This window comes from Dromiciops gliroides, chromosome 1 (genome assembly GCF_019393635.1).
Source record: "Dromiciops gliroides isolate mDroGli1 chromosome 1, mDroGli1.pri, whole genome shotgun sequence".
NCBI classification, from domain to species: domain Eukaryota; kingdom Metazoa; phylum Chordata; class Mammalia; order Microbiotheria; family Microbiotheriidae; genus Dromiciops; species Dromiciops gliroides.
In genome coordinates, this window is record NC_057861.1 from 718,333,859 (window position 1) to 718,357,872 (window position 24,014).

Below are 24,014 nucleotides of genomic sequence, written 5' to 3' on the forward strand. Positions count from 1 at the left end.
GCTTACTCCATCTCTAGTGTAACAATGATTAAATCTGGGAACCTTATCCAACCTCAGCTTCTTAGTGGAGCTTTAATGAGGTAATAGTGGTCACCAGGGTAAAGGTTTGGTGTTGGAGAATCTGCAGGTTGCATGAGCATGAGAATGAATGGCAGATAGCTTTCTAATTTGTATTCATGCTAAAAGTGACTAGAATATACATAACCTTTGATATAGAAATTCTATTTCTGGGTCTTAATCTCCAGCAGGTCAAAGAAAGACCTCAGGCTTGTAATTAATATACATTTTTTTCACTGATCATGTTGAAACAAACAATAACTCTCCTTCCATTTGTACTGTACTTTATAAAATGTTTTATGGGGCAGCTAGGTGGCACAGTGGATAAAGCACTGGCCCTGGATTCAGGACGACCTGAGTTCAAATTCGACCTCAGACACTTGACATTTATTAGCTGTGTGGCTCTGGGCAAGTCACTTAACCTTTATTGCCCACAAAAAACTCCCAAACCAGTAACAGCCAGGACTTATATCACAATTCCAAAAGGTTTGCAAAGTGCTTTAACACTGGTTATTTTATTTGATCCTCAGAACAACATTGAGAAGGAAGTGCTAGCCAAAGTAACTGAGCCTTAGAGGAAGGAGTTAAGTGACTTGACCAGGCTCACTTAGCTAGTAAATATCTGAGGCAGGATATAATTCTATTCACCATGCCACCTAGCTAGCTGGCTATTGGATTGGAAAATAGCTAAACCAACTGGGGACATGAAATTAATGGAATATTATTATTGCCATAAGACATGAAAAAAAAGAAAAATTCAGTCACATGGGAAGAAATGTGAACTGGTGTAGCATGAAGTGAGCAAGCCTCAGAAATAATCTATGCAATGATTATGATAATATAAATGGAAAGAACAATAAAATGAAACTGAACACTGTGTAACCATAATGACTGAGCTTAGCCTTGAAGAAGAGAGGAGAAAAATATACCTCCTAAACTTTCTAGGAGAACTGAGGGACTGATTGACATCACAGAATTGAAGAGTTGGGTGATGCCTCAATGATGATTTTGTAGAGCCCCTACACCAAAGAGATCCCCACCATAATATACCCATCAAATTGTCATCGAATCTTTGCTTGAAGACCTCTAAAGAGGGAGATCTCACCACCCTACAAGTCCTCTTTTGGACAGCTCTAGTTATGAGGATTTTTTTTTTCCTGACATCAAACTTAAACTGACGTCCTTGAAGCTTCCACCTGTTACTTTGGGTTCTGCTTTCTGGAGCTAAACAGAAAATGTCTAAATGTTCTTCCATATAACAGACCTTCAGATAGTCAAACACTGCCATCATATTCCTCTTGAGAATTTTTTTTTCTCCTGAAGGTAAATATATCTAGTTCCTTCAAACATTCCTGGTATGACATGAATTTAATGCACTTTGCCATCCTTGTTGCCCCCTTTTGGACATTCTCTAGCTTATAAATATCCTTCTTAAACCTCAACACAATATTCCAGAAGAGTACATCTTCTGAGAACACATCACAGTAGGCCAGCACTTCCATTTCCCTAGAAGTTATGTCCCTCAAATGGAGACCAAGATTGCAGTATCTGTTTGGTCTGTCACATGACAGAGTTCTCTAAAAGTCCCACATCTTTTCCAGAATAACTGAAATTTAACTATGCTTCTGTTGTCTGGTACTTGGTGAAGCAGTTCATTTTTTCTTTTCTTTTCTTTTTTTTTCCTCTTAAACTTTATCACTATTAAATTTCATCTTACTAGATTCAACCCCATACTGTAGGCTTGTCAAGTTTGGGATACTGCCTCTAATATCCAGTGTGTCAGCTATCCCTTTCAGTTTTGTGGGCATTGGCAAATATTTGATGTGTGACATCTCTTCCTTTATCGAAGTCATTGACAAAAAATGTTAAATATCCCAGGGTCAAAGACAGATCCCTGTGGTACTATACTGGAGACCTTGCTGCCATGGTGAACTTGAACCATTAACAGCTCCTATTTGAGTCTGACTTATGGAGTCATTTAAGTAAGATGTTCTTAGTCTGGAGTATATGGACCTCCAAACAATCCATGAATAAGTTTCTGAGCTCTTGTGAACTTGGAATGGGATAAGTTATATAATTATTGGCTCTAGCCTCTAACTACAAAATTAGCATTTCCTTCAATCATGAAAATAGGCAACAAAAAAATTATTCTGAGAAGGATCCATTGCCTTTGCCAGAGTGCCAGAGGTGTCTGAGACACAAAAAAGGTTAAGAATCTTTCATCTGACTGTATTTTTATCTAATCCCCATGTCTTCATCTTCCCAACAAAATAGCATAAGGTTCTTTCTCAAAAGTTTTGCCAAAATCTTGCTAGTGTCACAATCCTGTCAAATACAGGAAATGAGATGAGTCTAGCATTCCCTGTTCTTGATGCAGCCAGAATGGTTCATTGTAAACACCTTGTCCCTTTCCAGATGTTCACCAAGCATCTCTTTAATGAACTGTTCTGACATTAGCAACGAAGCTGATGTTGAGCTTATTCACTGAGTAACTGGGGGTGTGGAATATTACACATATTATCAGACATGAACCACATGTCTGTTGGTGTTGCAGGATTTGGTTCCTATTTTTTAGCCTTTATTATATGGGAAGATTCATTGTGCAGTGAATGATGGGGAGAGTAAGTTATGAAATGAATAAAAGTTGTCAATTAAAAACTCACACAGGGGGCAGCTAGGTGGCTCAGTGGATAAAGCACCAGCCCTGGATTCCGGAGGACCTGAGTTCAAATCCAGCCTCAGACACATGATACTTACTAGCTGTGTGACCCTGGGCAAGTCACTTAATCCTCATGGCCCTGCCAAAAAAAACCCCAAACCAAAACCAAAATCAAAAAAACCAACAACAAACTCACACACAATACAACAAAACCCTAACAAACAAAACAGAGACATCTTCCTATAATAATAGGGAAACGGGTTTTGTTGCTCTTGTCCTTACAGGGTGTGTCCTTTTAAACTGATGAACCTTAGTCTTGACATGGAAGGAAAGTAGGAGAGTGTGATCAGTTTACATGTAGGAGCCAGATGGCCCAAAAAGACCAGAGTAGGGAGTTGGAGTAAAGGGTAGGCCACCATCACACCTTCTTCCACTCTTTCTATCTTCACCTTCTCTGTGGTAGCATCACAAGATGAACAAGGGAAATTCCGTGACATTTAATTCAGTGCTAATTCAGGAGGTTAGGGTGTATGTTGGGGGGAAGTACCCTTAGCATACGTTTGTGTGTGCTCTTGCCCAGGATAGATAATAGTTGGAAGAATCAAAATAGAGAAGAGAGAGCCACTGGCTCTAAACCCCTGCCACCTCCAGTCTATCCATCATCCCCATCTCCTCCTCTCCTCCCTTCTGGAAGTTAAGCAACAATAACCACCCTGGGTTTGGATAGTTGAGCTTTTATTTTATCTTTCTTGGACCTAGGTCTCCTCTTAACTTCTTGGCCATCAGTCAAGTTAAGTCAACAAACATTTATTAAACATCTACTATGTGCCAGGCACTGTGTTAAGTGCCCCAAACCATTCAGGGGCATATAGCTTACTATCCCATCCTGTTTCCCAGCATCCCCATTAGAATGTAAGCTCCTTGAGGTCAGCGGCTGTTTTGATTGTTTATATTTGTACCCTTAATGTTTCACATAATGTGTGACGCAAAGTAAGTGTTTATGAGATGTTCTCTTTTCCTTCCTCTTACCTTCCATCCCTCCCTCTGTCTCTTGTCTCTCGGTCTACACACACATACGTGCAGACACATGTCCACTTGCCTGTCTGTCTGTCTATCTTTTATCTATTATTAGGTTACTTCTTTTTTTTTTTTTTTTTTTTTTTGCGGGGCAATGGGGGTTAAGTGACTTGCCCAGGGTCACACAGCTAGTAAGTGTCAAGTGTCTGAGGCCGGATTTGAACTCAGGTACTCCTGAATCCAGGGCCAGTGCTTTATCCACTGCGCCACCTAGCTGCCCCATTAGGTTACTTCTTACAGAAACATATCCTTCTCGTCTTTCTTTTATTTTTTTTTTATCAAATAGTAATTTGGGGATTGGAGACTCACTGGATAGAGTGTTGGCCCTGGAATCAGGAAGATTTGAGTTCAAATCTGGCCTCAGACACTCACTAGCTGTATGGTTTGGGGCAAGTCCCTTAAGTTCTGTTTGCCTAATTCACTGGAGAAGGAAATGGCAAATCACTCCAGTATCATTGCCAAGAAAGCCTCATAAAGGATTATGACACAATTGGGGCTATACAGTAATTACTTGGCTATTTCTAAGCTTGTGACTAGTTTGAGGCCTTCAGAAACATGAAGTGTGTCCCACTTACTTAGCAAAATATACTTATGCTGTTTTTTCCCCTTAGGACAGACCTTTCTTTTCTTTATCACTCTCTCTCACTTTTACTCCATAGTTGGCCTGGGGCTTTGAGGCATTTCCTTGGACTCGGTATCTGTCCATTGAGACATATCTCTTTATATTCTTGATATATAAATGGATTTTGAAGATTTCTGTATTAGCATTTAATTCCCTAAGCAAGGATGTTATTTTGTTTGATTGCCTTTGAGCTAAAACTTCCCTAAAGTAGTCAACACATACTGTATTTTAATCCTCTGTGCTTGATAAATATACTCCCAGTTTCCAAGAAGAAATCTCTGTGTGTAACATATTGAAGTGTAATTTACCAAAGCCCAATGCTATCAATATCTTAAAGATTTCTGAGTTTACAAGACTAATTCTATGGGAAAACTGGGGGAAGTCTTGTTAACAATTTTGGTAGAAAATGAAGAAATAGAATAGCGTTCAAAGAGAGGGACATTAGAGGGTCCTTTATGGGAAAAGATTCTGGAATGGATGAACTAATCTCTTGGTGGGTATCATATGATATCTCTACACTAATGTCTGATTCTGACAGAGGCTGGAACTAGAATAGTCCTGGCTAAGGTTCCCAAATAAAGGGTATATGAAGAACAAATTATTAAAGTCTAGTAATTCAACATGTGCATGTGGGTAAGCACACACAAATACACATATGTAGGCATGTATACAAATTGTCCCAAAGCAATGACTTCTCTAGGATCTTGAGTTTGAACAAGTTAATGACAATTCCAAAAGGCCCTCATTTACAATCCAGAAGTATTCCAACCACTAGTTTATTTGATATGAATGTATTTAATGAGAGAGGGAGAATTAATCAATCAATCAACAAGCCAGTGTTAGGCACCTCCCATGTATCAGGGCATCACTTCACCAGCAGAGTAATGAGCTCCAGCCTGCGGATCCTCTTTTGTATAATAAGCATACCAGCAGTCTACCAATATCTCTTCTTCTTTTTTTTTTTTGGTGGGGCAATGAGGGTTAAGTGACTTGCCCAGGGTCATACAACTAGTAAGTGTCAAGTGTCTGAGGCCAGATTTGAACTCAGGTCCTCCTGAATCCAGGGTCGGTGCTTTATCCACTGCGCCACCTAGCTGCCCCCAGTCTACCAATATCTCAATAATACTTTGATGGATTTATGATATCATTGATAGAGGCCCTCTGTTTGGCAGTTTAAATCTAGAGCCATCCACACCTCCCCATTTTTTGTGACTCTTGTTCATGTTGCACATATATTATCTCATTTAATCTTCACAACAACCTGCATTAAGTGCTATTATTATCCCCACTTTATAGTTGAGGAAACTGAGGCAGAGGTTTAGTAACTTGCCCAAGGGTACAAAATTAATAAGCATCTAAGAACAAATCTGAACTTGTTGATTCCCATCCCAGAGATCTATCCACTGTGCCACCAGCTATCTCATTGTATGACAATAAGCTGCAAATTTTGAAATTGGGCAAGCAGTTGTTGGGGCATTGGTGAGGGGATCACAGGGCATCATTTCATTAAAGGAAGAAAGAAATCATGAAAACTAGTCTCATGGGTGGGACACCAGAAATCCGCTGACTGAAGCAGAGCATAGGAGGAGAATGAAGAGATATACCTCATAGCTTCATATTTGAACCAACTATTCTTGCTAATTAGGAGCTAAACTCAGTTGCTTTAACCTGCCGAAGAAATACAAGTGTTATTTATACCCTCTAAATTTCCACACCCTGGGGTAAGGCTCCAATTCTTCTGCTGCCTTAGGTACAATTCTGGCTATATATGACTGACCTGCCTCCTTTTCCTATCATAAACGTTGCCAAGGCTAGCCTTTACTCTATTGCTATTGTTCAATTCCTTGTTGGTAACATGTTACAGTCTACATTCATTAAAATGATCAGAAGCAGTGAGTTGAGAAAAGCTTTTAATGCAGTCCTCAAGCACTAATTTTTATTTCGTTAAACTGTGCTATATAAACCAAGCCATGCTTCACCACACTCTGATGTTAATTACTCTAAGTGGCCAACAGGGGGACTCTTGAAGACGAGCATTCTGCAAATCAGCAATCATTTCCATGAGGCACAAAACTTTACCAAGTTAACTCCTCAGCCTAATCTAGAAATGTAGCCCCAATTGGGGAACATACAAGTGTGACATTTGACTCTAGTTATTACAGTAGGTTAGTTATCACACAAATTACTCCCCTCCTCGGGGCATAAGGTGCTTCCTCTCTAAAATGAGGCGATTGGACTAAATGACCTTGAGGGTCTCTTGCAGCCCCAAATCTATGATCATATTCTAGTCTATAGTAACATCACTGGGAAGACAGTTGATGATGACTGTGTGAGGATGGCTTTTTTTTTTTTAATTATAAAAGCATTCTATTATTTTCCAGTTACATGTAGAGATAGTTTTCAATACCTGCTTCCATAAGATTTCCAGTTTCAAATCCTTAGAATGGCCTTTTAAAAGTTCAGTATTTCATACAGGCTATTATCTCACATTTTATCTCATTATACAATAAAAATAAAACCTATAGTGCATTCATTCAAAACTTTTCTCTGTCAGGGAGATGATGTTAGTATAGGTATATAGAAGCAGATGCATTTCTTGACTCATTGTGCATGCAACTAGTTGGATGGGCTCCGTGTATGAGTTTCTTCATATATAGTTACAGCTCATTGAAAGAAATGGCCCATTTGTTATTTGTGATAATATGTATGGGTTTGGACTGAAGTTCACCTTTACACAAGACTGCTCTCAGCAAAACCACTAAGAGGTAGGTGAAATTTGTCCTTGGAAAGTTTCCATCTCCCTTTTTACTATTCTTTTCTCCCTTCCCAGTGCCTGTCTTCCCATTGGGCTTGTACCACACTGTCCCAGGGTCTCACTTCCAGCTAACCACCATCATTCCCGATAACATATTTAAGTATTTCAAGTCTACATTTGAGCCATCTTTACTAAGAACTTTTATTTTTACAATTTTGTATTGGTGCTCCTTCCCCTACCACTGAACCCTCTCGTAAAACAGTTCAGCAAATACAACTAATACAGTGACCAAGTTTGACAATGTATGCAAAATTCTGCTTCTGGGGTCCCCTGCCTCTCTACCAAGAGGAAGGAATATTTCATTCTGTGTTCTAATATCAATCACTACAAGTACTCAGAGTTCAATTTCCTTAGTGATCTTCTCATTTGCATTGTTAGAGTCTTCTGGGTGTGATTACCTCACTCTATTTCAGTTCTTATAAATCCTCCTTATATTCTCTAAATTCCTTATATTCATTATTTCTTCCTTCATGCACTGCATTGATATATCACAGCTTGTCCAGCCATTCCTCCAATGAGTGGGTATCCCATCATAGCTAGGTCTTTCCTACCACACACAAAAAAATCTGCTATCAATATTTTGTTATGCACAGGGCTCTTCTATCCATATTTTACCTCATCATGGTGAAAATGAAGGTGATGGCAATAGCATTCTGTGTTTAGGGATAACTGGCCTAAAAGTTAAACAGGGCACTGCTGGTGGCCTCCCTTTTCAAGGAGTAGACAAAATGGTACGGCAAACACAGTTATAAAATCCCTAGTAGAGGTTTTTCATCACCTGAGTACCTTCCTCTAGAGCTACCAAACAGTTGCAACTCTATCTATCTTCAGGTATACTTACTTAAAGATTTGGTGGCAACAGTGATCACTGTTGATCAAAGGCTAAAAATTCATGTTTGCCCATTTTGTTTAGTTCTTTAGCATAATTGGAATCTCCTGGTGTGATAGTAGCTATAATTCCCGGTTTTTAATTAGGAGCCTAGTTGAATTCAGCTGCCTACATTTTCTGGTAATGTGGGCACTTCACTGGAAGGCTTCTAGAGGCTAGGGAAGGCAAGTTGCCCTCTTGCTGGAGGCTGACCACACTTTAAATGATTTGAATTTTTCATAATCCAGCTCAACTGGGTAGTGCAAAAAAAAAAAAATAAACCTCCCTTGTAGATAAGCACTTAACGAAGTCTGCATGAAATAACTTTGAGTTCCATCTGAATGCTTTTGTAACTTGGAAACCAATCATCTGGATTAATGCCAAACTAACCAGATAATTGTTCCAGTTTGGACCTCACTTTAATTGCATCATCCATTACTTTATGGTTTCTTGAATGTCTACTCCTGGGTCAGATGACTGCCACAAAACTGACTGGGCAATTCCCATGATGACAGACTGTTAGGCAGGGATTTTTGTGGGGTGAGGACAGTAGATGCAATTATCTAGCTAATACAACTCTCCCCATATCTTCTTTGGACACACAAAGGCACCCCATAAACCCACACTCTGGGCTAACATCTAACTGCTCCCTAGGGCCCTTTGAACCTCATTGCAATTAGGATTCCTCTGTATCTAATTAGTGAATTAATAAATTAGACATTAACCCAGGTCCAGTAGGCAATGCAAGGATACCGTCTCTTAGGCTATGCTTCAGTCCCCCGCTTTTATGCATTTACAATGCTTTGCTTATATGAGTTAGGCCCAAAATTAAGTAAGGAAAGGAAAATGGGTTAAATTATTGAGAAATCATACAATTATTTTAATAACCACCAATGTCCTTCCCGTGATGATATACAATGATGAGTCATGGACTCTTGAAGAACAGAAGTTGAAGATCACTCAAAGGACATTGGAGAGGTCCATGGTAATTGTGAACAGGTTTTAAAATATTAAAAACAAATAATAATATAGGGGAAGTGGTTTAAAGGATATGATTGGGAATAAAGATGGACTTGACACTTGGTAAGAACAAGGTATAACTAAGAGACAGTATCTATACTCCGCTGGTATTTACCTAATGTCAAAAGAACAAAAGGAAGGTCTCTAGCCCAAGAAGTAGAACTCTTTCCCTTTCCTACCCCAACATACATCCATAAATGTTATAGGAAAATATGGATGAAAGTTGAACAAGATGTTCAGATATGAATAGACTTCTATCTACATTACTGGAGGGAGTACCCTCAATCTCTGTTCAATATTAAGTGACTCATCACTCAGATAATCACCACGCAATGGTGGCACCTCTAACAACTATACAATACTGATTTTTATGCTTTGAAAAACCATTCATACACAGTAGACACATAGAACAGCAGGTAAAATGACACTATAGATCTATCTAAAGGGATCAATTTTATTGGAACATTGAGTGGGTACGCAGCGTACACAATGTGTGGGTCAGTATGGGTAGTGGCAAGAAAACTTGACCTGTAGTCAGTAGATAAATTCCATCTCAGACAGTCAGTAAATTCCATCTCAGACATTCACTAATCACGTTACCTTAGGCAAATCACCCCTCATTAGGCCACAATATCCTTGATCTGTGGAATAGAAATTATCTGTGGTGATGACTTAACTGGGCTATTTTGGGAATCAAATGAGATAATGTACACCAAAATTTTCTGAAATTTTTAAAGCTCTATAGATAGGATGAGGGTGATGACGATGATGCAGCATATATGTCTAATCAGAAGCTTTCAGATTTGTTGGTTCAGTCAATATCTAGCAGAACTATCACTCACAGAAATTCCAATTAGTACTAACCTCCAGGGCTATGACTAAGGTTTGGATACATATCCAATAGAGAAGATAATAAACAAGCAATTTCCAAACCCCAGTTACAACTAGCAAAGGGCCTCCAATTTCTACCCCTTTTACTAATGGCCAGGCCTTTTCTAAATGACTGACCTAAAGGTGAAAATATCTGCATTCTATTTGCTGATCTAATTCAGTCTAGCATCCGGGTTAATTATTTAGGAGGTAAGCAGTTGCAATCCATCAAATATGGATATGTCATATGCACATTAAATACCTAGACTGAATGCATAAAACACGATTAAGGTAAAAGCTTATCAAGTTTATGCATCCTAATCATTGCATTTCTTATTCATGACTTGGGGGATTCCTCCCCACCCAGAGAGTTAGAGGAAATTTTCTTTATGACTCTGGAGGATCCAGAAGAATGATCAATATCCGAGCCCAACATTACCTTTTAAAACATTAAACTTTTTTTCCCCTTTGGTCAATATGAAAGCTGCCTCATTCATGACTCACAGAGGTAATCACCACTTATATAGGCTTTACCCCTGAGAATTTTACCATTCTGACTTTTACTCCTTGAAAAACACTGGCAGGGAGAATTTATATACATGTGATATTGGATACAATTATACCATAAGCCTATCCAAACATGGCTAAAATTTGTGAACTTTCCCAAAGTTAAATGCCCTATTTGTTCATATTTTGGGAGATTAGACATTGTGATTTCAGACATTCAAATATTTCTTTTAACTGAATAATGCTTTTGCTATATGGGAGAGGGGACTCAGAGTTGAAACAGAATATAATGCCAAATCCCATGCCTGACATGTGAAATATTCTTTGGATTCCAGAATGTAGCTCCAACCTAATTTTCCAATTTCATCTTCTAACCTTCATTCCAGCTAGGGTAATCTATTTATTATCCACTAATTAAGATCTGGTTTTATACTAAACCATTAGCTCTTGAGTGATTATTATTTGTGGGGTAATGAACTTGACATTCTAACCAGAGTGCCTTCAGTCATCTTCTCTTCCAATTTTACCCATCCCTCAAGGCCTACCCTCCCTTCAATGAAGCCTTTCTTGACCTGCATAGTAAATATTAATCTCTCCCTCCTTATAAATCCTATACCACTTCTTACTGTTCATTCGGCACTTGGCACATTGCCTTTTGCTGTTTGCTAATTTTGTATTGGATGAATTCAGTAAATGCTTATTAAATGTTGATGTTGTAAAACACACTTTGTCTCAGTATTGGGATGAAAAGATGAATCACAGAATTTTGAGAAGGAAAGGATTTTAGAGATAATCTAAAACCAATCCCAGCTTTTAACAAAGGAGCAAATTAAGGCCCAGGAATGTTAAGTGACTTGCTCAATTATCATACAAGTAATAGATATCACAAAGCCAGTACTCTTTTCAAGAAAAGAAAAGAGGAAGAGGAGGAAAAAGGGAAAAAAAAAGAAAGAAAAAAAGTAAAATGATTTAGTATCTGCTTACAATCTAATAGGATGAAATAAGATAATCAGAAATTCATGGTCTTTATGAAACCTGCATAAATCTTGTCTCCCTAATTAGATTGTAAATTCCTTATTGGCAAGAGCCATGTCTCTTTTCCAAACTTAATATACCTATATCCTTTTATGATGCTCCCTCCCCATGCCTAGCATGTTCCCTTTAACACTATTATACATTTGTTCGCTCAATGAAAACCTGTAAAGTACCCGAATTAAATCTGCTCCATAGAAACTTTTTTTTAGATAGTCAAAGCTATCTATGTATTTGGATGCTATGGGTACCACACTGGGGACTAAGTTGGGAGACATCATTAGGGATTATGAAAAACAGAGGAGCTAAGTCATAGTTCACAATTCAAAAGTGGTCTCCTTTCCACAGAAGGCTTTTCAGTAATTTCCTTAAGAATTCATTCAGTTCATCTCTCCCTACAACATTTATTGGGAAAGACATCTGGGTCTAGTACAGAGGCAAATCTGTGGTGATAAAATCTTTCATTTTAGGACAGTGTGAGGACACCCACAGGTTGAGATCATTTTACCCAATGGGTACTTTCCCAAACTGTTGGGCCAGTTGTTGATTTCTATTTGTACAAGGGACCCTTCCATTTAAAGGAGAAACCCACTACACTTTGGAGGAATGTTCATGTGCCCTTAGGGAGAGAAGGCTAGGCAGGCATGTGTAAATGTCTTCAGTTTTGTTTTTATTTATAAGGTGAGAAACACATATGTTTAGGCCTCTGAATGGGCCTGAGCTTATCAGTAGTCTCAGTGGATTTCTGAAGAATGGAACTATCGGTTATTTCCTGAGCAGCTACAGTCCCCTGGGCTCTTAGAGTCAACAGTTTTGTCTTCTCCAACCAGGCCTGGTTTTTGTTTTTGTTTTTGTTTTTTTGGTGAGGCAATTGGGGTTAAGTGACTTGCTTAGGGTCACACAGCTAGGAATCGTTCTGTGTCTGAGGCTGGATTTGAACTCAGGTCCTCCTGACTCCAGGGCCTGTGCTCTATCCACTGCGCCACTTAGCTGCCCCCAACCAGGCCTGTTTTAAGCTGGGCAGAATAGAAGGAGAAGGGAAGATAAAGTTTGAAAACTTTCACATTTGCCATCTCCTCTAACTTCTGTGTTTGCTATTGCATCTCAGTAGAGTCCACTCCTCAATCAGGTGATGGCTCTTGCCATATTGGCAAGAAGATATCCCATTTCCCAAATCTGTGCTTTCGCCGGGCTTCTCCTTCAGACTAGATTCTTACTTTTGCCTCAGTGAACCTCTCACTCCTTTCAAGACAAATTTCAAGTCCTCTTCCTTCACAAGACCTTTTTTGATCTCCTCACCCCTAGTTTAAAATTCTTCCCTTTTTCTAAAATTTTGTTGTTTATCAGTGACTAAATCATGTCTGATTCTTCATGACCCAATGGACCATATCGCACCAATACTGTCCATGGGGTTTTCTTGGCAAAGATACTGGATGTGTTTTCCATTTCCCTCTCCAGTTAATTAAGGCGAGCAGAAGTTAAGTGACTTAATCAGGGTCACAAGTTACAAGTGTCTGAGGCCAGATTTGAATTCAGTTCTTCCTGACTCCCTCCCTAGTGCTCTATCCACTGAGGCACTTAGCTGCCTCCTTCTTCTAAAATTAGATTGAATTTATTTGGTCTGCATTTTATACTAACTTATCCTTCTATATATATTCTCCCCTTCAGTAGAATGTAAACTTCTTGAAGTCTGGCATTGTTTAGATTTTGTATTTATTTTCCTAGTGTCTGGCATATATTTGTTAGTTAGGTTTTTTTTTTCCCCTTATGATTTCATCAGTGATTGGGGTTAGGAACTTATGCTACCCCATGCAGATCAGCACTTTTTCTGTCATTTCTAATTTTAGGGAGTTATCAGGGACACTCAGAGTTAAAGTTATTTGTCCAAGGTAACAGATCTGACATTTGTGAGGACCAATCTTCAGCTGAGGTCTACCAATCTAGTACTCTGACCATTATACCACTGTCTCTCTCACACAACATGTACTTACCAAAAGCTTATGGAGTTGAATTAAATTAACTTTAGGACAGAAACTTGAGGTGCCAGGACCAATCACTTGCAACAACCTCGTGACTGATCAGCAGGATTCTAGAGTTTATCAAATTGTAGATATCTGGGTAAAATATATCCATTATGTTGACCATTATGCTAATGTTTTATGGCCTTATCACAGACTCATATCTATACCAATCAAGGGATACAGATGCACAGAAATCTGAAGGAGCAGTGAAATCATTTAGCTATGAATTCATGCTGTTGACATAGCCTCTGCCCCCTAGTGAATTTATCTTCCTTATTATATTTGGCCTTGGCACATACTAAAATAAATTGATATTAAAATGGACACTTGTCAAGTGATGGTGAGAAAGTAGGCCAGGTTACTAAACAAACTCATGGCTAAAATACAGAATGGAGAATACATATGGAAGATTTTCAGAGCTGTCTGTGCCAATTAAACGGATATTAGTAAAGAGTGAGGAAAGTTTGCTGGCCTCCATAGTACAGATTTATTTGGTAGAGTCTAATGCAAAACTTTTCCTCTTTTTTTCATGATATTTCCCTCTAAAGTGGAGTAAGAGTAGAGTTACATAATCCTTTCATTTTACATATTGTGAAGCTGAGGCCCAGAGAGCAAAAATGATTTCCCCAGATCACACTGGTAGGAACAGAGCCAACATTTGAACTTGGGTCTTTTGACTCCAATATAATTCATATCTTTCACTTGGTTGAGGTCAAATGAGGCACAAAAAATGAGCAGTAAATGTTCTGTGTTTCCAACAGAAATCACTGGGGTTGAGGGTGGGATGGGGAGGGAAGATATATTAAGAAATGGGTCTGTTTGCTTTGCTAGAAGACCATATGGAGCATTCTTCAAGCAACCCATCTTCTGCCTGAAGAATGTCTTTGTGCCGTCTCTTGGCTTGAACACTTAAGCTTGGCAAATGCTATGTTTATTTGGGAAGGGAGGATGTTTTAAAAATAAATTAAATTATATTTCTTTCTTCATAAAGAAAATTACTCACCAATAACACTCAGCTCTGCATTGGCAAAGATAATTCCATGTCTGTTTTCAGCTGCACATTGATACATGCCTGCATCAGAGAGGTTCACGGTGGTTATGTTTAGGGTTCCATGCTCGATTTGGATTCTGTCCTGTAAAAACACCAAGAAGTAAATATAACCCTCTACAACTCAGGCCTTGAAACCATCATACTCTATATTATATCGAGGGGGACAAAACAAGAAGAAAATGGCAGTCATACAAGCAATTTACATCTCATGATCTATTTGTCTGTCAACTGAATTTGTGTCAGGTCAGATGCTAAATGGAATCACCAGTACATCAGCTGGTAAATGGAATTTAAATTGTAGTACTCTCCTGAGTTCTCATTGATTTAATACTGAAACCATTCAGATTAATATCCCCTCCAAATAGATGAACGTGAAATTTAAAATGCTTTTCTATTCTCAGGTTCTGGACGAGCTTGGAAAAAATGCAGCCAACTCTACCGTCTAGGGCATTTAAAACACTCAAATTATTGGAGGCCATGACTTAGAAGGTTAATAGGAATGCAATCATCTCAGATGGTGTAGAAAGAAACATTTAATATGGGCTGAAGTTTACTAAAAAAAAAGTCTATGTTAATAATTTAATGGTCCCTTACTTCATTTCTGCCACTAACATGATTTAAGTTCAGGACCATCTGCTGGTGGCCAACACAAAGCATGTAAAATTAGTGTATGGAACAAAAAACTCAAGTCTCATTTATCAGCCCAAGGATACGTGATATGTGTTATTCATTTTCATAAGTGCAAAAAAGTAGTTCCTCCTGCTTCCCTAGAGAGCCGCCATTTAAAAAAAATAAATAAGTAACATGAAGAAAACATTGGATTTTGCTTTGCTGTAGGGGGGCAATTTAGTGCAGGTAGACACTTATTAGGTTTTGATCAAATCTAGGCATCTATGTTCCCTCACATTAAGCAAAGGGAGAAAAATGCCATTACCTTCATACCTTCATGCCAGCCATTTGTTTTCGTTTGGCTTTATAATCGAGAGAATCATGGGACTGACAGGATCCCCTCTGGTGAAAGAAAGGGAGTGTGTGGGGCAGGGGAAAGTAAAACAATTCTTTCTCTTTCCTTTCTTTTGTATCGCATTAATCTTTAGGCTGTTCTTCATACCATTGCTTGGAGCAGAGCCCTTTCCCTGGGTGGCCTATGTGGGAAAAAATTCCAACGTGAAAAATTGGCTCGCTCCTTAAGACCCAAGGAAATGTCAAATTTCCTTTAACTTTTGAAGTTCAGTTTGAAAATATAGCATAGGAAATTAAATCGGGACAATCGTTCTTCACCCTAAGGCTCCCTGATTTCATTTGGGATCTTTCATTGGGGCCTCCTTATATTTCGATTTCCATTCTAAATGTTATCACACCAATTTTTCTTTGCCTAGAAAGTGATATGTGCTGTAGTCAAATGAAAAAGGACTTAAATTCTTCTTTCTGGACCACCACCCCCCCATTCGTATAAAGGTTTATCTTCACTTACCTTTTTATACGTTTTGTTTTTCTTTTATTTTTTTAATTATAAAAGTATTTTATTATTTTCCAGTTACATTTTTTTTTCTTTTAAACAAATACTTATTAAGTACCTACCATGTTCCTGGTATTGTGTTAAGTGCTTTATCAATATCATCTCATCCATCAACCCTGAGAAATAGGTTCTATTATTATCACCATTTTAGAGACAAGGAAACAGAAACAGAGGCTAACTCTCTTGCCTGAGGCAAGTGAGTGTCTGAGGCCAGATTTGGACTTACATCCTTTGCCCAGCACACTACTTTGCCACCTACTTGCCATCAAGTGATATCATGAAAAAAAAGTAAGCCTCTTGAGGGTATGAATTATTTTCCAATATTGATTTTTTTCACCTCTGTACCCAGAACAATGTTTTACACAGAAGAACTATAAACCAAAGTGATTTTATAATGTGAGGAACTCTTGGTATGGAATGTTCCTTCACCAACGAAGACTGGCAACCCATCTCTAACTTATGTACCTAGAGATTTGCCTAGGCCACTTCTCAGTCACGTGTCCATCATCACATAGTTAGTAGGTCTAAGAGACAAGACTCGAACTGACTCTAAGGCTAACTCTCCATCTGCTCCATCAGGTTGCTACTCACTTTGCATCCTTCATGCACACAGTAAGTTAATATTAAGTAGCTACTATGTGCCAGGATCTTTAGCAACATTATTAATTTTCTCTGTTGCTGTCATGCCATGCCATGCCATGCCATGCCACGCCATGTCATGTCATGTCAATCAGTTGTGGATATTGGAAATATCATGTGATTCCTCCATTCTCATAGAAGTATGGCAGTGTTAAGTGTTAAACTTGCCCTCCACACAACCATTGTCATCAGTCTTCTTACCTGAGTTAGTAATGGTTCACCATTTTTTAACCACTTGTATGTGGGTTTTGGTCTCCCATTTGCTTTGCACTCCCAAAAGATACTTTCTTCAATGGCCACATGGATATCATTTATTTTTTGGATCCAGTTAGGCTGAGCTACAGTGATTTAAAAAAATAAAAAAAAGAAGCCAAACACTCATGAGAAGTCAGTTACAACACTATTCAAGCTTTTTCATTACCTGCAGTCTCTTGAATGATCTTTCATAGAATGATGAAGCTAAAAGATACTGAACTAATGTTCAATGTTCAGGAGTCTATTTGTAAGATGATAGTACACATGGTCCTCAGCCCAGATCCCACGTGTCTGAGCAACAACGTAGTATGACAGCAATTAGGTGAAGAGAAAGTTGTACTAGCTACTGAACCATATGTGTATGTGAATGCGTGTTTATGCATGTATTCTCATGTTAAGCCTGGAAGAATGATCATCATGCCCACTTCCCCAAAGTCCATGGAGCTAACATATATAGACATAGATATAGATATGGAGATATTATATATATATATATATATACACACACACACAAACACTAATATGCACATAATACATACATTCATATATATCCATATATTCTTTTACACACAGGTATATACAACGTATTCTACTTGCTAAATTCACCAAAATTTCCAAAAATAAGATACATGGAGTTGACCCTGCCCCCTCTGTAGAAACCTATAGACTATATTCAAGCAACATGATGTAGAGGAAAGAGCCAAGGCTAGATTTGGGGTCAGAGATCCTGAATTTAAATTCTAGGCTTCATTCCCCTGCAGGTTGCCCTCAGGGCTTCCTCTACCATTCCTCAGAAACCTCTTCATTCTGAAGCTTACTCTAGCCCTAGAATTCACAGGTTAGGAGTACCCTCTGCACCAAGTCCTCTTTTCATTGGGTGGCTTCTCTCAGAACCTCCATTTCAGGTGGGCACCCAGGCCAGCCATATCTCATTCCTTTTCAGGCTGAACTTTGGACTTTCTCTTCCATGCCTTCTCACTGGGTATCTTTGTCTCCTTCCACCCCCACTTTCTGCTTCCTTTCCTGTATCATCTTTCCCCATTCGAATGCGAGCTCCTTAAGCGATATTCCCAGTGCTTGACACATCATAAACCCTTATTAAATGCTTGTTGACTGACTAACCAATTCTTCTCTTTACTTCCCATGTGACCCTGGGCAGGTCACTTCTAGGCCTCAGTTTTATCATCTGTTAAATGAAAGACTTGGATGAAATGATTTTCAGTTTTTTCTTCCAGCTCTAAGCCTATGAACTGACCTGACTCTTTCGTTCAAATTTTCATTCAATCTTTCACCCTGGTGATTTACCTGGGTCTGAAACACTCCCTGGGTATAACAAGACTATAGGAAGACTATAGTCTTGCATGCCGTCACCTTCTAGGGACATGGCTAACTTAGAATCCTCCTTGTTGACATTTTCAGATCCATGCCACTCCCCTTCCCCTGGTCCCCCATCAATCTTGAGTCCTCCTTCTCCAGGTATCCAGTCAACAGCCAAATCTTCCTCATTCTACCTCTTCATTTCTACATATTTCTCCTCCTCTTCATTCACAAAACCCTATTCAGGGTTGATCCATAGGCATTTCCTGGAAGTTGACTAAGAAGGTTGAACTCAGAACTATCCAATTATTTCATCTTTAAAAATAATCAACATTGTGGGGCGGCTAGGTGGCGCAGTGGATAAAGCACCGGCCCTGGGTTCAGGAGGACCTGAGTTCAAATCTGGCCTCAGACACTTGACACTTACTAGCTGTGTGACCCTGGGTAAGTCACTTAACCCCCATTGCCCTGCCCCTCCCCCAAAATCAACATTATAATGAACTTGCATTTTTAATAGAGCCTTTTTTCTGGGATGGGGGGAGGGGAAACTTTCATGAACTTCAGAAATTCCCTTCCTTTGTAGCTTTTTACTTTTCTATACGTTTGCTATGGCATAGTAGAAGTAGAAAGGAGTAGCAGATGAAGCCTTGCACTTAGAGTCAAGAAGACCTAGCTTTGTGTCTTGTCTGAGACACTTGTAGTTCTAGGGACACCTAGCTTGCCAGCCTCAGCTTCTTCATCTGTAAAGTGGGAATTCTAACAGCACTTAGAACACAAGGCTCCGGTGAGATAACATATGTAATGCCCTACACACTTCCAAGCACTACATTAATATCAGCTATTCAAAGTAGTAAGTAGCAGAAGAAACACCTTCTAAGGCACTGGAAAAGCCAGATTCAAGTCCCAACTCCATCTTTAATTGCTTGTATGTCCTTGAATACATCACTTCCACTCCTTAACCCAGTTTTCTAATTTGCAAAAGAAGGGGTTTAATTGAACAAGGGATTTTTAATCTGGGGGATGTAGATTTCAGAGTATTTGTGAACTTGGATAAAAAAAATCCATTGTATTCCATTATAATTAGTATCCTTTGCAATTCTACATATTTTGTGCTTTATATGATTTTTAAAACAGTATTCTGATAAGGGGTTCACAGGTTTCACCAGACTGTCAAAGGGGTCTGGGACTCAAAAAATGGTTAAGAAAACCTGAATATAACAATGGCATTTACTTATTCAATTGTTCTAAATAAAGAGAGATTGTTAATTTCAGGTTCCATAGGATAACTTTATGCTTTTGAAGACAGCTACATCATTAGCCAGCACACGAATCTGTCTTCCATGGCTAGTGGACTGATCAGATATTCCTGAGGAGTAGCTTTTGAGGTCACAGACAATGGAGAATAATGTTGGGAATTACCGAATGATGGCTGCTATTTTTGGACCGTTAATTGCTCACAGTATTCTAGGAGCATAACACCTACCAGTGCACACCTATTAGTTAGCAATTAGAGCCCAGTATTACTTGGGGAAAGTTCATCAGGCTTCATTTCAGAGTGTTTGTGAACTTGGATGGGAAAAATTCCATCTTATTCCAATATAATTTGTTTCCTTTGAAATCCTAGGTTTTATATGATTTAAAAAAAATTCTGAGAATTTTTTTCAACAAATTTGTAAATGCTTTGGTTTCCCCATATTTACTTAGCAAGGTTTCAGATATGCATGTCCACAATTTAATTCAAAGGGGAAAAGACTAGTGATGAGATAGAATTGAGATATCTTCCATTTTTGATAATACTCAACCATGAAAATAATTTAACAAATAGTATTGCCAGTAGAGGTCTCCAGGCTTCTGCATAATGTTGCTTTAGACTTTTACCTTCTATAATCAGATAAGAAAATTTCATGTTTTGCAAAAAAGCCAAAACACAATTTTGTAAATCCCTTTCAGATTGGGATGATGTATAGTTGCAGATGAGAGAAGGTTGAAAGGACAGGCTTTGGAAAAAACAAAGAGCATCAATAAATATTAGCTTGAATGGGGAGAGAGGGTTTATAGCCATTAGCCTAAAAAAAAATGTGCCCAAAGTCTGTCATTGTTCTCTCTCTTCCTACTGCTAATCCAAGGGGAGTTCACGAGGTAGATACCTTTTTGTGCTCTGTTTGGGGAATTTGATGCATAACCCTGTTATGGCTGATGGCAGATATCCACCTAATTTTGCATGCAACCCACTGAATATTTACCCCCTGCAGAGTCTGTAAAAAACAAGGCAAACAAGAAAAGAATACTAAACACTGAGTCAAACTTTTCAAAGGGACTTAGAAAAGGGAAGGGCGAATGTAACTGTGGAAGCAAAGTCAAGTTGCAATTCAAAAGGAAGGATCTACACACCAAAGAGGCAGGGATATATTTAAATGGCATAGATTACTCGTTAACATTTGGGCTCATTCATTGTTTATTTTTAAATTATGGAAAATTTGAAGTAAAAAACCTTGATATATCAAATGAAGGAAGAAGCTGGAGAGAGTATTGAAAAGATCTTGCATAATTCCACCTGATTAAATGCCTTTCATCCAACAAGGTTAGAGAGTTCAAGATCCTCTCAAGGATGCGCAATGGCTTTTCTGTGTGTTGGTCAAGATAACACCAGTACCTAACTCATCCCTTGGGAAAATCTTGTAAAATGCTTTCAGAAATTATAAACTTCAAAGACAAGAGCCATGGTTAAAATGACAATTGATACAATCCTAACAATAGATCGAGGGCAATGAATTCAGAGTGATGGATACAGAATTTGTACACAATTAGGAAATCTGCCACTGATGTTTACTCCTCCTGTAACATTGGACAGGTAAGTTACTGAGCCTCTCTGGGCTTCAGGTTCCATAGCTGTAGAATGAGGAGGTTTGACTCTATGGCCTCTGAACTCTCTTCCACCTTTAAGACTCTGATCCTATGAGATAATTGTTTTCTTCCATTCCTTCATATTGGCACGGAGATGATTGTGGATTAGCATGTCTAGCATATAGAAAACACTTTATAAATGCTCCACCTAGTTGTCTATCCATCTACCTATGCACCTACCCATCTATCTATCTCTTTACACAAGTAGAATACAAGACAGGCAGGGATAACCCCACCTTTTCAAAACTGAAAAATTGCTTGAGCAGTGAATGCTATACACATGATCAAATGAAGTCAGAAGGTTTAGAGGGGGGGCAGCTAGGTGGCGCAGTGGATAAAGCACTGGCCTTGGATTCAGGAGCACCTGAGTTGAAATCCAGCCTCAGACACTTGACAATTACTAGCTGTGTGACCCTGGGCAAGTCACTTAACCCTCATTGCCCTCCAGAAAAAAAAAAAAGAAGGTTTAGAGGGAAAGAAGTAGTTGTGTTTGGGACCAAGACAGAAGCACTTGGTAGACACACAGGTAAAGATGTCCTATAACATACACATGTATATGTATACATACATAGGTACATACATGCAGGTATGGATAGACAGATGATAGATAATTTACATAGTTGGAGATATGATTTTATCAGTGCATAGTGCTACTGGTGAGGAATTTACTTTAGGAGTCTGGCAATTTCTCAGCAACTTACATTCCTAGAGAATTGCCTGAGAGCAAAGAGTAGTTAAATGACTAGCCCAATCACAGGGCCAGTATGTATCAGAAAGGTTATTTAAACCTCAGTCTTCTTGACTGCAAGGCCAGCTGTACTTCCATTTTACCACATTGTTTCTTTGTACTCTAAATAAACAATAATATTATAAACCTTACAGTTCTCTATATTATCATATTATATAGAGGAGTTGATTATTAGTAATTAATAACAGCTAATTATAATTATTTTGATATTAATTATAATAATTATAACTATAATATTTAACAATGATGATTAATTTAAATATAGGTATAGAAATAGTTTGATAGATGGACAAATAGATAGATAGACAGACAGAACCTTAAGGCTTATAATAATATTATTATAACACATAAAGACAATATGGTGAAATGGGTAGAAAGCTCGCCTTAGAGTCCAGAAGACCTAGGTTCAAGTGTCCTGTCTGCTGTATAGTATCCTAGGATAATTATTATTACTCATTCACATGTATACGATACTCTAAAGTTTATTTAACACTTTCTCAGTTCAATATTGATAACGCACTGAGGATCAGAAAGGTTATTAATTTCCCATGGTCACACAGTAAGCGTTGGAGCCAAGATCTTGAATACTGGTTTTCTCATCACAGTGACCTATGCAGTATAGTACGTTGCCTCTCTGAATCATTGAGCTTGATTATTAGAATGAAATCTTTGACTTCAGAGAGAATGGTTTTAATATTGTGCTGGGAATAGGAGTCTGATTCCAAGGGGTTAAGTAGAAAGAGAGAAGTAAGGATGGAGAGGAATCAGGTGTAGACAGTCTTTCAAGAACTTTAATAATGAAATCATCAAAGTTCTTCTCTAAAGCCTTATCATGTCATGGAGATGACTTTAGTCTTTTGAATGGTATGCCACTGATGCACACTGTAGTACATCCAACCAAATTAGAAAATATTTTGTGTGTTGGACCATTATACCATCTGGGGCTAAGCATATCATTTGCAGGACAGTTGAGTAAAGTTTTTAGAGGCTCACCACCAGGTTGATCTCAGACATGACAACCTACAAAGCCCATCTACCAAGGTATGGAAATATTGCAGTCTGCATTGGTAGAAGGGATAAGCAGATTGAAAGGAGTCCTTGAGGATGGTTAAAAGGAGAGGGTGATGGATAAAGGACCGGCCCTGTATTCAGGAGGACCCGAGTTCAAATCCAGCCTCAGACACTTGACACTTACTAGCTGTGTGACCCTGGGCAAGTCACTTAACCCCCATTGCCCCACAAAACAAACAAACAAACAAAAAGGAGAGGTTGGGTGAGATTTGAAGGTGTGTGAGAAAAGGAAAATCTGCTGGGCAAGGTCTCCCAGGACACAGAAGGGGCTAGGATCTAGGATAAGTGTAGAGGAATTAGCTTTAGTGAGCTATTGAATTATGAAAAGAAGTCTGAATAATACGGTCATGTCATTCTTTTACTGTTATTTCAGAGGAAGGTTACATCTAAATGCTTTATTTTTCTTCTACAACATTGTAAGAACACATATTTCCAAACCATACAGATTATCCTTTGTCTTTCTAGTCTTTTTAATGGTTTTAGAGTATGAAGATAGACCTACATGCTAGAAAACATGAGTCTTTTTTATTTATTTTTTTCTTAAGTTATACATTTCAAATTGTAGCTTAAATCATTGTACTATGCTGTGAACTTGTGACATGGTAGGGCCCTAGATGGATGCATTAGCCATTCATTTTCATCTTTTGTTTGAGAACTACAGAATACAGTTCTCCTCCACAACATCAGAGTTCATCCATTCTACTCACTTGAACTGGTTAAGCTTTTTCATTCTCTAACAATTTATGCTTCAGACAGAGTGTAAGCTTAGTGGGTCAAACAGAAGCCAATGTTTCAGAGTTGCCTGGTTATTTAGCTTTCTAAAGGACGAACTGTTAGCGTCAAGTAACTTCACTGTACAAATAAACCCTGATTCACTTACAGGCCCTGGGCTCTGTGATAGGAAGCACAGCCGCATAATAAAAGGTGGGCTTTACTAGATATGTGATCTTTTTTTTATTCTA

General features: G+C 38.5%; 1 protein-coding gene across 6 annotated transcripts in view; it reads right to left on the bottom strand.

Annotated features, from left to right (window-relative positions):
- The window catches only part of CNTN4 (contactin 4), a 1,173,040-nt gene that overhangs the window by 156,252 nt on the left and 992,774 nt on the right, over positions 1 to 24,014 (bottom strand). For all 6 annotated transcript variants that reach the window (XM_043978091.1, XM_043978085.1, XM_043978087.1 and 3 more), the window contains 2 exons: positions 16,959 to 17,095; positions 14,552 to 14,681 (listed from right to left, as the gene is read on the bottom strand). In XM_043978091.1, the coding sequence (XP_043834026.1) occupies positions 14,552 to 14,681; positions 16,959 to 17,095 (267 nt within the window). The remainder of the gene's footprint in view (positions 1 to 14,551; positions 14,682 to 16,958; positions 17,096 to 24,014) is intronic.